Raw genomic sequence first — 17,306 nt, 5'->3', positions numbered from 1 at the left:
TGCTTTTAGATAGATAGAATTCTGCATTAATGATAAAACTTATTAGATATATGCACTCTTGAAATTCATATGCTTTATCCTCGAAAAGCTACCCTTTTTCTCAACGCCTGTCTATCCATTGTCTTCTCTTCCTTCCCCTGTTTTGTTTTCAATCTCCAAGGACCCATTCTGTTATTCTTCATGTCCATCTAATATCTGTCATTCTCAGTATATGTCCTACTCATGTCCATTTCTTTTTCTTATATATTTTTAGAACATCCTTTATATTAGTTTGCTCGCATATACATGTTGCTCTTTTTCTGACTCTTAATGATAATCTCATCATGATTCTTTCCATAGCTCGATGAGTTGTAAGGCTTTAGTACGGCTTCAAGTTTCTGATGCATAAGTTAAGACTGGTAGGACCATCTGATTAAATACTATTCTTTATAGAGAAAGTGGCATTTTATTCTTCATAATCTCATTTAGTTTAACAAAAGCTCTCCATCCCATGCTTATACCTCTTTCAATTTCGGTCTCATATCCTGGGAAAACACTGTCCTAAGTACGTAAATTCATTAACAGTCTCTAGAGGTTCGTCCATAACCATTATTAGTTGACTCTGCCTTTTCATTTAATATTATCTTAGTGTTACTCATACTAATTTCCTTTGACAGTCACCTACGTGAGAAAAAGTTGCTAATATTTGACTGAAAAATTAAAACATAATGTTTGTATTTAAATTGTTTTTCTTATTACATGTAATTTTGTCATTTCGTGCGTGCTTTTCCCTTGACTGCAAATTCACTTATGAGGAACTTAGGCTTTTTAATTGACCCCCCCCCATCCAAAGAAAAAGAAAAAAAACATTTTATACACCCTATATTGAGGAAGTCTTACAAGGTTTTTGGTGATCCATCTATCCTGGGGAAATATTCAGTTCTAATTAAATTCCCTATTGCAGAACCTAGCATTAATTTTAAATGTTCCTTTTAAGAGTTTTGTTATATTTTTAGCTACTTATTTGTTCTCTTTCTTTCATATCAATAATAATTTTTTCTAGATTTTTATCATACGATGATTTTAGGATATTATACCTTTTATAGAACACTATAGTAAATTATAAGTGTTAAAAGTGTTAAGTTAAAATTAATATCTTTAATTGGATTATTCAAAATAAGTTGGCATTCTTAAATCTTTTTACTAATATTAGCATTTTCCTTCTACAGGTTTATCAGACAGCTTAGAAAATGACGAAGAAATGTGGCTGAATTTTCTCAAAGTTAGCACACCTGAGATATCTATCCTCCCACAACAATGGCAACACCTAGAACTTGTTCCTTGGCTTATTTTGGTAGCCATTCTAAGACCCGACAAGGTAGGATTTCATCTTGAATGTTTATTTTTTTATGGGGTTTCTGTTATTGTTCAATTGTAACATATAGTGTTAAGATTTTATTTGAAGTTTCACTTTTTTTACGAATTGGTCAGAATCATCATCATGAATATCTTTAGATCAACTCTTTCATTTATTTGGTTAGACATGAAATAGTCTCTCCCCATTCTCATTTATCCAAGAGTAGGTCTTTATCCAGGAGTAGGTCTTTATCTAACACGTTTATCCATAATTTTGTGAACCCTCTTACAGGAGTTTCCATACCCTTATCAGCTTCTAGACATTACATCTCTGCACCAATCACCAGTTTTTTCTTTGTATATATGATCTTTCTATTATTTTGAAATTACCATTCGTACCTCCTAATTCCACCACCATGTCCCTCTTTATATGTAGCCCTTTCCTGAAGTCATCCCACATACTTCTGTCGTCTTTTGCATTCCTTCTTCCAGTACTTTGAAACCGAACAATTTTCGATGCTATTGTCTACTGTCACTTTTTTTCTGGATATATTTTAAGGTGTCTTAATTTTTAGTCTTCAATTCTTTAACCTGCCTCATTTTTCATTCTGAATCCTACATTTCAATATTAGAAAACAGAAACCCATCTTTTGTTAATTGAACCAACAAGGCATTTCTCTGCAATCCTTTCTGTGATGTAGCCTACAAAATTTCGTCATCTTAAAATCAATGTGTGTTTCAGAATCTCCACTTCTGTATCTTATTAAATTTTCTCATTGGATTCAACGTTTCATTTCAGGCAAAATTCCAGAACAGTTTATCCTTCCTGGGTTCTTTTTCCTATCACATATCAGCCTATATCAAGAAAATCAGTTCACTGTTCCCATTTGGCTATTTAAATCTCCTTCCATTGGGAATAGGTTCTTGTGCAAAAGAATATTATGAAAGGCAATCGTTCAAAGACTTCTGGTTTGGTAATCTGTTTTTATTTGTAGGTTATGGTAATAGATTTTGATATTGCTTAAATGAGTTTTTCTTTCACATCTTTCTTTAATTATTACTTTAATTAATGCAAATATTTTATGTTTTTACAGCATTTTTAACGAGTTAATAGTGAATGATAAAATAGCATATATAATTACTTGAGAAGAGATTATTTTACGATTTGGTATTCTAATACATTTGGTTGTTTGTTAGTGTTGCATATAAAAAATATTACTTGAAATACCATAGTTTTAGGAAATCTATTTCTACTTGCGAAGTGTATCGGTTGATTTGCTAATGGTTGCATTGAAAGTCTGTAATGGTGTTTTTTTTTTCTTTTCTTTTTTTCTTTTTTTCCCAAATAAAATGCCACAAAATTTGATTTGGCTATGCAAATAATTTTGTAATTGTTTTGGGGTTAATGTTCTGTGGGGTCTCCAAGGACTTTTCTGTAAAAGGCTAGAACAGGGAATCTAATGCAATATAAAATACCACAAAAATTGTTCTCCCTGCTCTAGGGTCAATGTGCTAAGCACAGACTCTAGTTTGTACTTTATAGGGGAGACTCACGGATTCGGATTCTGTTGAACCCATCACTGTACCTCCAATGATGAAATCTTCTGGCAACCGACAGATAAGCAATGCTAATACCGAAACAATACTACCTGGATGTTTTGTTTATGCGAAGCCACCATCTTTCTTTTTGTCGTGCCACTCTGAACAGTTATTTCCAAGATGTAACTGAAGTTAAGTTCTGTTTAGCTATCCACTATTGTTAGTGGTATTCTTAACATAATGAAGGAGTTAATTTACTATTCAACATTGCTTTCGGGGATTTGTTTAAGTGATCGATTTCGCGATGGTATATGACGCAATTCACTGTTGGCTGTCACAAAAGGATTATTATTATTATCATTATTATTATTATTATTATTATTATTATTATTATTATTATTATTATTATTATTATTATTATTATTATTACTATTATTAGCATCTACATCCCTAGTTGGAAAATTAGAATGCAATGTGCACAAAGGATCCAACAAGGAAAAATAGCCCTGTTAGGAAAGGAAATAAGGAAATAAATAAACTATATGAGGAGTGATGAACAATTAAAATAAAATATTTTAAGAACAGTAACAATATTAAAACAGAATTTTCTTATATAAACTATAAGAAGAGACATGCTAGACTGTTCAACAATAAAAAAAGAAAAGAAAAAAAAACATTTGCTGCAAGTTTGAACTTTTGAAGTTCTACCAATATAACTAGGCGATTAAGAAGATCATTCCACAACTTGGTCACAGCTGGAATAAAACTTCTAGAATACTGTATACTATTTAGCCTCATGATGGAGAAAGCCTGACTATTAGAATTAACTGCATACCTAGTATTTCGAACACTATGGAGCTGTTCGGATGATTTAATTGTAAAGGATGGTGAGAAATTGGAAAAATATTATGTAACATGCATAACGAACTAATTGAACAACGACGCCAGAGATTAATATCTAGATTAGGAATAAACAATTTAATAGACCGTAAGTTCCTGCCAAACAAATCAAGAGAGAATCAACACCTGAAGACCAGGCAGGAGTAATACTCGAAACAATGTTGCATAAAAGAATTAAAACACTTCTTCTGAATAGATTGATCACCGAAAATCTTACAAGACTTTCTCAATACGCCAGTTTTTGTACAATTGAAGAAGACACAGACCTGACGTGTTTCTCATAAGTAAATTTGCTGGCGAAAATCACACCTAAAATTTTGAAAGAGTAATACAGAGTTAAAGAAACATTATAAATGCTGAGATCCGGATGTTGAGGAGCCACTGCCCTCGACCTATTTACAATTATACTTTGAGTTTTGTTAGGATTCAACTTCATGCCCCATAATTTGCACCATGCACTAATTTTAGCTATATCTCTATTAAGGGATTCAATAACCCCAGAACTACTTTCAGGAGATGAAATTGATGCAAAGAGAGCAGCGCGTCATCTGCAAATGCAACGAGCTTATTTTCTAGGACAACCCACATGGAATATGTACAGTATATTGTATGAAAAGTAATGGGCCAAGAACACTACCCTGAGGAACACCAGATATCACATTCCTATACTCACTATGGTGCCCATCAACAATAGCTCTTTGTGATCTATTACTTAAAAATTCAATAATGATGCTAAGAAACGATCCACCAAGTATCAACTGTTCGAATTTTGAAAAAAGGGCCTCATGATTAACACTTTCAAAGCCAGCACTAAAATCAAGTCCAATGATATGAACTTCCTGGCCACAATCAAGAGATTATTGTACAGCATTGGAGATTGTAAGAAGGTCATCCCATGCTCCAAGGTCTTTTCAAAAGCCAAATTGCAAACTAGGGAACAGATTATTTCCTTCAGCAACCTAATTAGTGTTTTGCTAAAAGACGTTCAAAAACGTTAGATAAAATAGGAGTTATGGAAATTGTGCGGTAATCATCTGGACTTGAGTTACTACAAATGCATTTACATAGTGGAGTAACAGATAATGTTGATGCTAAGAAACACATAAGCCAAAAACGATGCCTTTTCCTCAGAATAGTGAGTGACAGAGCTATCTGGGTTAAGTAAAGGAGAAACTGCTGCATATACACCAAAGAGTGCAGATTTAAGGGTAGCCCACCACTTATGTTTCTGGGTTGCATCAGAAAGGGTTTTTATTATGGTTAAACTGTATTCATTTTCAGTTGAAGCATAAACTCTCTGAGCTAAAGATCTAAGCTGAATATAGTTATTCCAAGTCAATCTGATCTGTTACCCTTCCAAAGAAGATAGGCCCCTTGCTTCTCCAAATAAGCACGTTTACAAGCATCGTTGAGCCAGGGTTTGTCTTTCACTCAATACATTAGCACACTACAAGGGATACACCAGTCAATTATGTTGACTAAATTCTCATTCAAAGAAACAACGACCTCAATGCTATTATACAATCATGACTAATTCTAACCCAAAAAATCATGCTATTCCAGTCTGCTTGAGATTTATATAAATCGTATATGAATATGACACATCTGGGACAGGCTACTCAGTCTTCACTACTAATGCAATCAAGGCATGATCAGATATCCCAACTTAAGAACCAACCATACTTGTTATTATGCCAAGGGTAATCGGTGTATATGAAGTTGAAGCAGTTACCAGACCTTTGAGTAGCGTCACTTGTGATTTACTCACAGCCTGATTCAGAGGCAGTACAAAACTCTTAAGCCATGGTGATCAGTAGGAGAAACAGAATTTAACGACTCCCTATGGTGAGCATTGAAATTACCAACAAAGACAAAAGAGGCCTTTCTATCATCTTCTTGTTTCAGCCATAATGGATACGGACAATTCATCGACCATAGTTCGCCACCGACAATTAGCCGCCAAAGACAATTCCCACCAATTATTTGCCTCCACGGACAGTTCGCCACTGGCAAACTCTTATTACTAAGAGATACTATTACTAATAGCTCATTCCTTTAAAATTACTAAACTATTACTATCTGCCACCAGCAAACTGTTATCACTAATAGATGTTATTACTAATAACCCCTTCCTTGAAAATGGCCAATTTTAGTCAAATTATTTGTCTTCAGAACTAGAAACCATATTAACTTAGTTTGGATAGAATGAATAGCTATGCAGAAGCATGTCACAGAAACTTTTCTTAGGAACCAAGAAGCCGTCATCCAACATTGTGGAAGTGTAATGAAACACTAAACAAAGTACGAAAAGGAAGAGATTTGTATATGAAACAATTCATCACAGGACATGAACCGGCCACTAAATTACAAAAAAGTACCAAGATGCAGACAAAGAAAATGAAAAAAATTGCTCATGAGTATGTTAACAAAAGAAGTTGTATTGAATATTGGTGTGGTATATCAAATCTTTTCTAATGTAATAAAATTATATGCATGTTTCAATAATCATGATCTGCATGACTTTTATCCTTTTAGACAAAATAGATATGATTTTTTAAGGAGAGGTCTTATTTTTTCTCATGATTTTTTTTTTCATCTTTAATTGTAAATCATCATATGGTGGACAATTGTCCCATGTGGTGAATTGATACCGTTGGCTAATTGTTGGTGGCTAAATGCTGGCGGCGAATTGTCGGCAGCTAATTGATCTATACCCTACCCATAATGGTAAGAAGACAATCGAAAATAAAACCACCCATGACTAGATTCCGATGGATCGAACACAAATAGAAATTGTTATGCTTGCCGCAAACTTTTATTACCTGAATCTCATGGCATCCACATTCATATCAGGAAGGAGTGGACAGAATAAAATTTGCCTTTGCTTTTGCTATGAGAAGCCGGATCATCATCATCATCATCTACTACAGCTATTGACGCAAAATAGTCGTCCTTATCTTGAGCTTTTAAATTAATACTTCCTCATTCATCATCTCCCACCTCACACTTCAAAGTCCTCAGCAATGTAGGCCTTGGTCCTACATTTCCTCTAGTGCCTTATGGAGCTCAGTTAAAGGTTTGGTGGACTAATCTGTCCTGAGGAGTGAGATGAGCATGCCCAAACTATCTCCATCTACCCCTCACCATGATCTCATTCACATATGGCACTCGAGTAATCTCTCTTATAGTTTCATTTCTAATCATGTCGGGCCATTCAACTCCCAATATTCTTACAAAATCTGTTAGATTTTGTTTCATTGTCATACCACGACTCATTCCATGCAATAACATTGATCTCACTTAACTGATGTATAACCTGATTTTTATATGCAATTTTCATGGGATTTGATTTTCTAATTTTGCTTAACATAGCCATTGTGTGATTTGCTTTTCTCAATCTTTCATTAAACTCTAATTCTAAAGACCCTGTATTAGAGTCACATTTCCTGAAGATTTAAACGATTCTACCTGATTAACCTATTCTACATCCGATGATATTTCATCTTCCATTGCATATTCCGTTCTCTTGATCCCAACTTCCTTTGATATTTCATGCATTCTGGTAAGCAAGCATTGCAAATCTTGTGGTGTTCTCATAATAAGGACAACATCATCAGCAGAATCTAGGTCTGCTAATTTCTTATTACTGATCCAGTTCAGTCCTTCCTCACCATCCCCAGCTGCTCTATGCTTAACAAATTCCACGAGGAGGACACATTCGCCTGGAGTACTCTGCTGTTTACTGGAAATTCATCTAATAGGACTCCACTAACATTAACTTTGCACTTGTTATGCTCATGAAAAGACTTAATCAAATTTACTTATTTAAGAGGAACTCTATGATAACGCAGGACTTTCCACAAAATTGACTGGAACACACATCAAAGGCTTTTTCATAGTACGCAAATGTCTTCAAAAGTGGATTTCTATATTTTACACATTACTGTACATGTCTTAAAATGAAAATTTGGTCAATACAACATCTAAATTTTCTAAATACTCCTTGGTCATCTCTCAGCTTTTAATCAATCTTTCTCTCTAACTAGTCTATTCAAAATAAGCATACTATATTTTTTCATCACAACTGACGTACGAGTAAGTGTGATGCCTTTGTAATTATTGCAATCAGTGAGGTCTCCTTTTTTTCATTTTTACCAATACTCTTAGCTCCTATTCATCAGGTTTTGCCTCTTTACGTGGCATACTACAAAATAATTTAGTAAGTTGTGGTGGGATATTTCAACAACAAACCCCACACCCTTGATCACTCTATCAGACAAATGTCTCCTCAGCACAAACTTTCCCCTTATGTCATCAACTGGACTCTTGGAAAGAAGGGAAATAAAAACAAAACATAACCTTACTAACTATATTTCTTAAAACTAAAACACTTAAAACGCTTACTCAAAATCCTTATACTAAGGCCATAACAGACAACACAGCTAAACTTAACAAAAAAAATTAATAAACAGCCACATTCACATAAACCAGGAGAAAAATATCAAAAGTTGAAATAAGATGCACCACAACTAAATAAGTTTATAACGCGGAAACTGTCCTCCGCATACAGACCAAACAATCCATCTCAGCACAGCCACCAATCGGTGGCAAATGGAACTATATTTAGTCCCAGTTAACTGGACTGAGCAGTCATTTAGTGGTGGTCATAATCGTGGTCATCATTATCATCATCATCATTATCCTCGTAAACGAAAGGAATATATATTCTACAGGCAGGGTCTTTAATTATCTAAAATTCTTTATCAGCTGTCCATTCCAAAAATCCTTGTACGTTCCGGGTCGTCATCAACAAACTATTTATAATTCTCCTGGCAAACAACAGTCCAGGTCAAAATAACCTCTAAAGGAGGGATTACGGCCTGCAAAGAAAATAAGAAAAAACACTTACGAACACTCCTAGCTAACTAAACTATAGCACTATAATCAATGATAAATAATAAACTTTCTATCATTCAGAATCACTCCTGGCAATTATAAACAAATTATACTTACTGTTAAAATAAATAATACCTTCCAAAGCTGGTCTAAGTGATAATAATTGATAAATCCAGCATTCCCACAGAACTGCCTCTAGCTTGATTCGAATAAAAAAAAAAAGCATTCGCTCAAGACATTCACCACTGTCATAAGCTAGCTAAAAAATAAACAAATAACCTCATTTATACCAACAGTCTTTCTCACAACAAACAATCATTACATTAAACTACCCCCCCCCCCCCCCTCTCTCTCTCTCTCTCTCTCTCTCTCTCTCTCTCTCTCTCTCTCTCTCTCTCTCTCAAATAGAGAGTGTACAAAGGTCCTATACTGCTAGAATAGAGGAAGTTAAGGACCTTGACTACTGGGAAAGACTGCAATTTTTAAAACTATACAGTCTAGAAAGGAGAAGAGAACTCTACATGATAATACAAGCATGGAAGCAAATAGAAGGAATTACTGAAAACATCATGGAGCTAAAAATATCAGAAAGAGCAAGCTGAGGTAGATTAATAGTGCCAAAAACTATACCAGGAAAACTAAAGAAGGTGCACAGGAAAATAATCCACTACGCACCAGCATCGATAATGCAGCGACTATTTAATGTGCTGCCAGCTCATCTAAGAAGCATATCTGGAGTGAGCGTAGATGTGTTTAATAATAAGCTCGATAAATACCTAAGATGCATCCCAGACCATCCAAGACTGGAAGATGCAAAATACACCGGAAGATGCATTAGCGACTCTCTGGTGGATATACGAGGTGCCTCACACTGAGGGACCTGGGGAACCCAAACATAGAATAAAGCAATAAGGTAAGGTAAGGCTCTCTCTCGATTTGGCAAACAATAAAAAAGATAAATTAATCCTCCACAAAGTATTCTGGTGGTCACTTCATTTTTTGCCAATATCATCAGTTATTCCATCGTATATTATTATTATTATTATTATTACTTCCCAAGCTACAACCCTAGTTGGAAAAGCAGGATGCTATAAACCGGGGGGCTCCAACAGGAAAAATAGCCCAGTGAGGAAAAGGAACAGGAAAAAATAATATATTTTAAGAACAGTAACATTAAAATAAAATATTTTAAGAACAGTAACATCATTAAAATAAATATTTCCTATATAAACTATAAAAACTTTAACAAAACAGGTGGAAGAGAAATAAGATAGTATAGTGTGCACGAGTGTACCCTTAAGTAAGAGAACTCTAACCCAAGACAGTGGAAGACCATGGTACAGAGGCTATGGCATTACCCAAGGCTATATTTTGGAGTTTCCTTCTCCTAGAGGAGTCTCTTCTACCCTTACCAAGAGGAAAGTGGCCACTGAACAATTACAGTGTAGTAGTTAACCCTTTGAGAGAAGAAGAATTGTTTGGTACTCTTGGTATTGTCAGGTGTATGAGGACAGAGGAGAATATGTAAAGAATAGGTCAGACTATTTAGTGTATGTATAGACAAAAGGGAAAATGAACCGTAACCAGAGAGAAAGATCCAATGTAACACTGTCTGGCCAGTCAAAAGACCCCATAAACTCTCTAGCGGTAGTATCTCAACGGGTGCCCTAGTCAGGGTCTTTCCATCTCTTGAGTCTTTTAATGATAGCATAAACTTTAAACACACTGAATTTATGGGCACATGAAGGTCTTTCCCAGCTTCAGGAATACCAATCAAATTATCCCCTTCATATCTACCATTCATGACCTTATTAAAGTGTTCCATTCAACATTACCTTTCTTCATCTTCTGTTGTTATAGCAGATCCATCTCTCTTTTTTATGTGTATATGCTGCTTCTTCTTCTTTGCCCCCACAGAGATTTTATTAATAATTCTATTAGCAATTCTTACACCATAGCCACTCCTTGAATTCATAGCTTTGTCAGCCTCATCTGCTTTCCTCTCTAAATATTCTCTCCAGTTATGCCTGGCTTTTCTTTTGACCTCACTCTAAATACGGGAATACTTAGCATGCTCTACCTTGTAATTGTGATTTCTTCCTCAAAAACTTTCAACAATCACTGTCTCTCTTTGCCTCTTTTTTATAGTATCTGTAATGGCGGTTGGACGTTGACTTACAAAAGGAAACTCTAAGACATCATGCATATAATCCTTTATTCATTTGTAACCAGTAGCATAACATATATAGCATGGTTAAAATTTGTAAAAATATAAAACATATTTCACTTACATGTTCCTGATAATATTCAATAGGACACGGCTTTTATCATTAAATCAAGTACAAACTTTTAACTCGTAATCATGTAATGAATGAAATAAATGGTCCACATTTAAATATATTAATTCCAAAGCATATTAGATTTACAAAGTTATGAAATGAATACATAGTAAACCACAGATCGTGTCAAATACATTTGAATAAACCAGTTTGAAATACAATCCCAATAATGCTGATACAATTATTACCAAAACACAAATTAAAAGCCCACTTTGATTCCTTTTGAATGATATATATATGTGCAACATGAAATAAACTTTCATTTATTTTCCTTTTGAATAACTGCCAAAACTAATGTTCTTTTCTTGGACACTGGCGTTGAACTGGCCAAATAAGAAACGCCACCTACAAAGAAAAGTTACCACATTCCAGTTAGCGCTAATGTAAACAATATCATTTTCTAAGTGCTAATTCTATTGACCTACTTCATGCTTAAGTTTAATTAGGCTACAAACGAGTGTATCTGCATTAACAGTATCCATAGTATCATTTGACACCCATGGTTTTTCTCCTTGTAACTGCATGTCCTAATATACACTGCCATTCCCCTGGTCCTAGGAATGGTGTTACGTTCAACTATTGTGCACGACGTAGATTATACAAAATCGACTCAAAAAGTATACTGAACAATAGCAAAACATTAACAGCAAATGAAAATGATAGCCAGCATACATGAAATATAACTATATCTAAGGTTAAACATAAGTATTTACATTATTATATAAAATACTTAAGACACACCAAACTAATTAATAATGTTCATACGAAGCTAGTCTTCATGAGAGTAGAATATTCTATTCACGTATTTCATTTGTGTATTTAAGAGATTTATAGCCAGCTCGTAAGGTGAGTTTCACTCACATAGGATTAAGTAATGTACTTTCATCATTCCTTTAGAGTTATTTCCAGTCAGTTCCGTAAATGTAAATTTACGATATTTTAAAGAATGGAGTTTTCATTATTGTTACGAAGTCTTATGTAATTCTATTTAAAGGTAAGCTGTATGACACACAGGCTAGGAACTGCATCATGTTTCCACGTGGTTGGAAGAGGCATGAACATTCTAGACTAAAGTTTATTTTTTTTTTTTAATGTTGTGAGAGGAAGTGGGTGGAGTTAGCTAAGAGAGAGTTGCCTCGCAAGCAACGTTAGTACCCCTTCTTCAAATTAATAAGTTGGCAACCTTACGCCACTAGAGCCATGCACCCATGCTACGAGAATGATTCATTAGAAATTTCTAGAGTGAATTAAAATAATATGCAGTACAAGGACCTAGCAATGCATAGGAGACAGAGATATCCAGCTTAACTCTCAGAAGAGCCATCATCCGACAGTCCTCTCCAGAATCTATCTAGCCACTACATAATTCCTCTCAAAAATGAATAGTTTTTTCCTCTCAAAACGTGAATAGTGATCTTTTTTCAACATATACTGCATATAGTGTTAAGTCCAACATTTGTGATATTATTGTGCAATTAATTTAAAAGTGAAATGTGTTAATGTAAGTACATTTTTATAGCACAAATTTTTGTAACTGGCCTTGTGAGATTAGGTTAAACAGGGAAGTGTATTTATTTTGCTTAACCGTTAGGTAATCTTGTATGAGCCAAATGACGTAAGAGTATCAGTTAAGTAAATGTAAGTGTAATTTTATTTATTTTCTATAGTGTTAGTGTCAACTTTTTTCATTAATTGTCAAAATTAAACATTTTCATAAATTAATTTTTAGTGAAACAAGTGTTTCTATAGTGTCAATTTGTCTTAGTCTAATTTTTAGTTTAGATTTAATATTTTGAGTCATTTATTTGTGATGTTGAATTTTTAATTTGTTAATTTTCATAGAATATATTTATTTTTGTAAAGCGTATATTATTTCAATCAGCAATACTTTTCTCAGTGCTTTGTTCATATCCCCTGACTAAGAACCGAAGTAAGAGGTTGATTGAAGAATAGTTCCCATTAAAAGTAAAGTAATCATCCAGTTTGGTTTGAGTGTAAAGTAAAGAGACCTAGATATTCAGTGTTCATATATATTATTATCTAGGAGTTGTGTATTATTCTCAGAGCTCAGAGATATTTTTCTATTGTGTATCAAATTATGTAATATAAAGCAGGCGAGTTTTGGAGCTCGGGAATTTACGTAATTTGCTAATCGTAATATATATTTTTTGGTGCCCAGACCATAGGATCGAGAGAGTCTGTTTTAAATATTGGCAATAACAGGGCTGTGTTTTGATTTTAGGTTTGATCAGTTTATTGTCGATAGTATTCTGTGTATTGATAAGATATATATTTTTAAGGAGGCATAATATTTTGTAAAGTACAAAATGGCTCAATTAAATGTACAGGCATTTTTGGAAAACCCAGTAGTTCAGGAATTGTCAGAAACTAATGTAACTGAAGCTCAGTGGTTCACTATTTTAATGGCATGTGGTGGCCATGCAACTGGTGGGAAGATTACAGCCCAAATCAAGTGTCTAGCCTTAGAAGCTTTGATAAACTCAGGAAAGTTTCAGAAGATATTGCAGGAGCTCGCAACCTTTTGGAGAAGGCTGAAGCAAAATTCGTAAAGAAGCAATTATCAGATGATCCACAAACTGAAGGAACGAAAGAAGAAATGAATGTAGAGGCGGAGATTAGACGAACTGCAGCAGAAGAGAATTTGATTAAGTTGAAGACGATGGCAGAAGGGGAAGGAAGAGAGAGAGAAGAGGCAAGAGAAAATTGCAAAACGGGAAGAAAGAGAGAGGGAATGGAAGCAAGAGAAATTACAAGACGGGAAGAAAGAGAGAGAGCAGAGTCGAGACGGGAAGAAAGGGAGAGAGAAGAAGCAAGAGAAATTGCAAGACATGCGAGGGAAATGGAAGAAAAAAAGAGAGAGACGAAGCAAGAGAATTTTCAAGACACGCCACTGAATGGAACTGTTTAATGCTCATCAACTCAGACAGAAGTGACCCCTGCTATGCATGATTCCGCGTTTGATGTGGCTAAGGCAAAGAGGTTGAACCCGAAATTCACAGAAGAAACTCCCAATAAGATCTTCGATCATTTTTAAATGGTCGCGTCGATGATGGAATGGCCAGACGATCTATGCTCTGTGTTATTGCAGAGTGTCTTTATCGGAAAAGGACGCAGTTTGTATCTTGCCTTGTCTCAAGACCAGAGAGAGGAGTATCAAGAAGCTATGAGGAGTATGCTGCAAGTGTATCAGATAACCCCTGAATACTATTATGAAAAATTCCAAAATTTGTGGAAGGACGAGAAAATGACTCTCCTAGATTACGCTTATAAGGTATGACGATGTTTTAAGAGATGGATAGAGGCTGCCAAAGTGAGAGAGATGGCTGATTTAGAAGAACTGATAGTGCTGGAACAATATTTACGAGGGATGCCTGAACATATTTAAAAGTACTTGTGAGAGAGAGATGAAGAAACTTGATAGAACCACTTTGCTGAGTGAAGATTATAATATTATCAGTCGTAAACCCTCCTCAGGTCCTCCTGAACCATGGAAACCAGTTCAGTAATAATTATGGGAAGTACCACTGGTACTATTCCAGAGCAGAATTTGCAGAATGTGACAGTACTACAACAACAATCATAGAATCGTCCTCCTTCAGGTGTTGTGAAAGACGGGCCGAAGATTAATATTGTCTTTTATAAATGTGGCAAAAAAAGAGCATATCAGTTAGGAATGTTGGTCGAACCAACCAAAACCAGTAACCCAAGTGGTTAAGGGTAATTCAACTACACAGAATACGAAGACGAAGAATAAAATGGGAAAGGTTGACAAGGAAAATAAACCAGCTAAAGTTTACACGACGAACAACCCTAAACAGCCTTGGTGGCTTTCAACTATATATTTTTGAAGGTATGTTAGCCGCTATGGATGGGAGCAAGCAGATCCCAGTCAGGACATTGCGCGACACAGGTTGTAATCATAGTTTAGTGACACGAGGTGTGCTTTTGTTGGTGGAACAGTCTTTCACAGGAGATTCGGTCATTTTGAAGGGAGTAGGAGGTGAGGAAGTTACTCCTACTGTATTTGCCGTTTGAAACTGTCATGCGAGTTGGTGACAGGTTATTTTGATTTTGCTGTAAAGGATTCATTGGTTGTCGAAGGAGTAGAATTCATACTGGGAAATTAGGTTGGTGGAGTGCCGTTTGTGCCTTGTCCCATTGTAAAGGAGAAACCACTTAAGTATAGTCCTATGAATGAACTCGAAAAGGACTACCCGTATCTGTTTCCTATTTGTGTGATGAATAGGGGTATGACGAAGAAAGTGGCTGTAGAAGAAGATAAAGAAACCGAAGGAACGATGAACTTGGAAGATTTGTTTATGGAAGAAGAGGTTTCCTATGATAGTACGCAAGAGGAGAGCTCTCGAGAGAGCCTGAGAGAAGAGGAACGACAGACGAATGAACAGGAAGACAAGGAAGCAATGGACTTGGAAGAAATAGAAAACTGTATGTTAGAAGTAGGACAAGTGAGTCAGAAAAGGCTGATAGGATTGTAATGGAAGGATGCGACGTTAACAGAGTTTTTGTACTGTCTGGTGGATGAGACGGAGGTGCAGCAGTCTCCCACCTGTTATTACTTCAAGGATGGGTTGCTGGTGAGGAAGCATAGACCCGCTGATATCCCTGAGAATGCTGAATGGGGCATATACCGTCAGATATTGATTCCCTCACCGCTGAGAAGACAGGTGGTTGCCGTAGCACATGAGACGGGACACATGGGAATAAGAGAGATGATGGAGAAAATTACGAAACACTTTTTCTGGCCTGGTATGCATAAGGATGTGAGCCAGTTTTGCCGTGCTGTCACGTTTGTCAGATGGCTAGAAATCCTAACGAGTACATCAAGAAGGCTCCCAAGGTAATGATCGACATTGTGGGACTGTTACCGAGAACGAAGAAAGGCCACGAGTATATATTAACTTTATTGTGTCCAGTGACAAGATACCCAGATGCCATACCCATCAGGAACATTAGTGCCAAAATAATCGCCGAGAAGTTACTGGACTTTTTTACCAAATTTGGTATTCCGGAAATTGTTTAGAGAGAGCGACCGAGAAACAAATTTCACGTAAAAATTGTTTCAGGATGTGATGAAACTGTTGGATGTGAAACAACAACTGTCTATTGCTTATCACCCGGAGGCCCAAGGTGCTTTAGAGAGATTTTATCAAGCACTAAAGAGTATGTTAACCAAGTACTGCAATGAAACAGGAAATGAATGGAACATAGGACTACCATTAATGTTATATGATATACGCAATGCTTATCAGGAAAGCATGGGATGTAATATGAATGAAAGGGTATTCGAACGAGAAGTAAGGGTACCGATTAAAATGTTGGCAGAAAAATGGAAAGATCGAGAGAAAACGGATGGAGAATACGTCAAGAATTTGAGGAAAAGGATCGGTGGGATAAGGAAGTTATCCTTCTGAAACCTGAAAACGAGCCAAGGAAAAATGAAGAAAAGGTTTGATATGAAAAGTAAGGACAGACAGTTTGTGGTAGGACAACAGGTGTTGATTTTCTTACCTATAAGGAAATTCTCTCTCACCAACAAGTTTCACGGACCATTCTGGATTTTAGTGAAGATCAGTGACAGGACCTATGTTATCGAAACCCCAGGAAGAAGGAAAAGCCAAAGGAAGGTACATGTTAGCTTACTGAAGCTCTGCTTAAACGAAAACGAGACCGTAGCTCCACAGATATGTATGGTGCAAACCATTCCAGCCACGGAAGACGATGACGGATATTGTTCGATATTGATGCTTAGGTTACCTGGAACATAGATGAACAATCGTTAGTAATTATTTTTCAGCTGATCCCATCTGACGTCGTCGATGTGGCTTGATGGGTAATAATACGTTGGTATTCTAAAAGATACCTTTAATGTATAAAAGACTACATTATAATCTTCACTCTGTGACAGCTGACTCCCAAGTGCATATGGAGCGTCCTACACAATCTGACAAACCAAAACATTGCTAAACAAAAGAGCATCGCTCTGAAAAGACTTAAATCCTACTCCAGTACAAATCATAAAGAATCACATTCTATCTGAGGTAATCAACAAATGTTTGAATCCTAATACCAAAACAAATCATTACTCTTATGTATAAAGCATAACATGTCTTATTCATGCAATATGATGCAATGTTGCGCAATACCTGCAACACTTGAAATAATATAGTACATTACAATAATACATAACAGTCTCCTCCCCCTTAACTTGACATTGCAAAAATATTCATAAATCTAATCTCTCAGGGGGCTTTCCTC

The 17,306-nt window shown here is 35.7% G+C and overlaps 1 protein-coding gene across 1 annotated transcript in view; it reads left to right on the top strand.

Annotated features, from left to right (window-relative positions):
- LOC137653847 (uncharacterized) overlaps positions 1–17,306 on the top strand; it is an 829,144-nt gene that overhangs the window by 632,126 nt on the left and 179,712 nt on the right. The window contains exon 66 of the mRNA XM_068387498.1: positions 1,209–1,357. Within this exon, the coding sequence (XP_068243599.1) occupies positions 1,209–1,357 (149 nt within the window). The remainder of the gene's footprint in view (positions 1–1,208; positions 1,358–17,306) is intronic.

This window comes from Palaemon carinicauda, chromosome 14, assembly GCF_036898095.1.
Source record: "Palaemon carinicauda isolate YSFRI2023 chromosome 14, ASM3689809v2, whole genome shotgun sequence".
Classification (NCBI taxonomy): Eukaryota; Metazoa; Arthropoda; class Malacostraca; order Decapoda; family Palaemonidae; genus Palaemon; species Palaemon carinicauda.
Note: the sequence above shows the minus strand (reverse complement) of the source record. Positions and strands in the feature narration are given on the sequence as shown.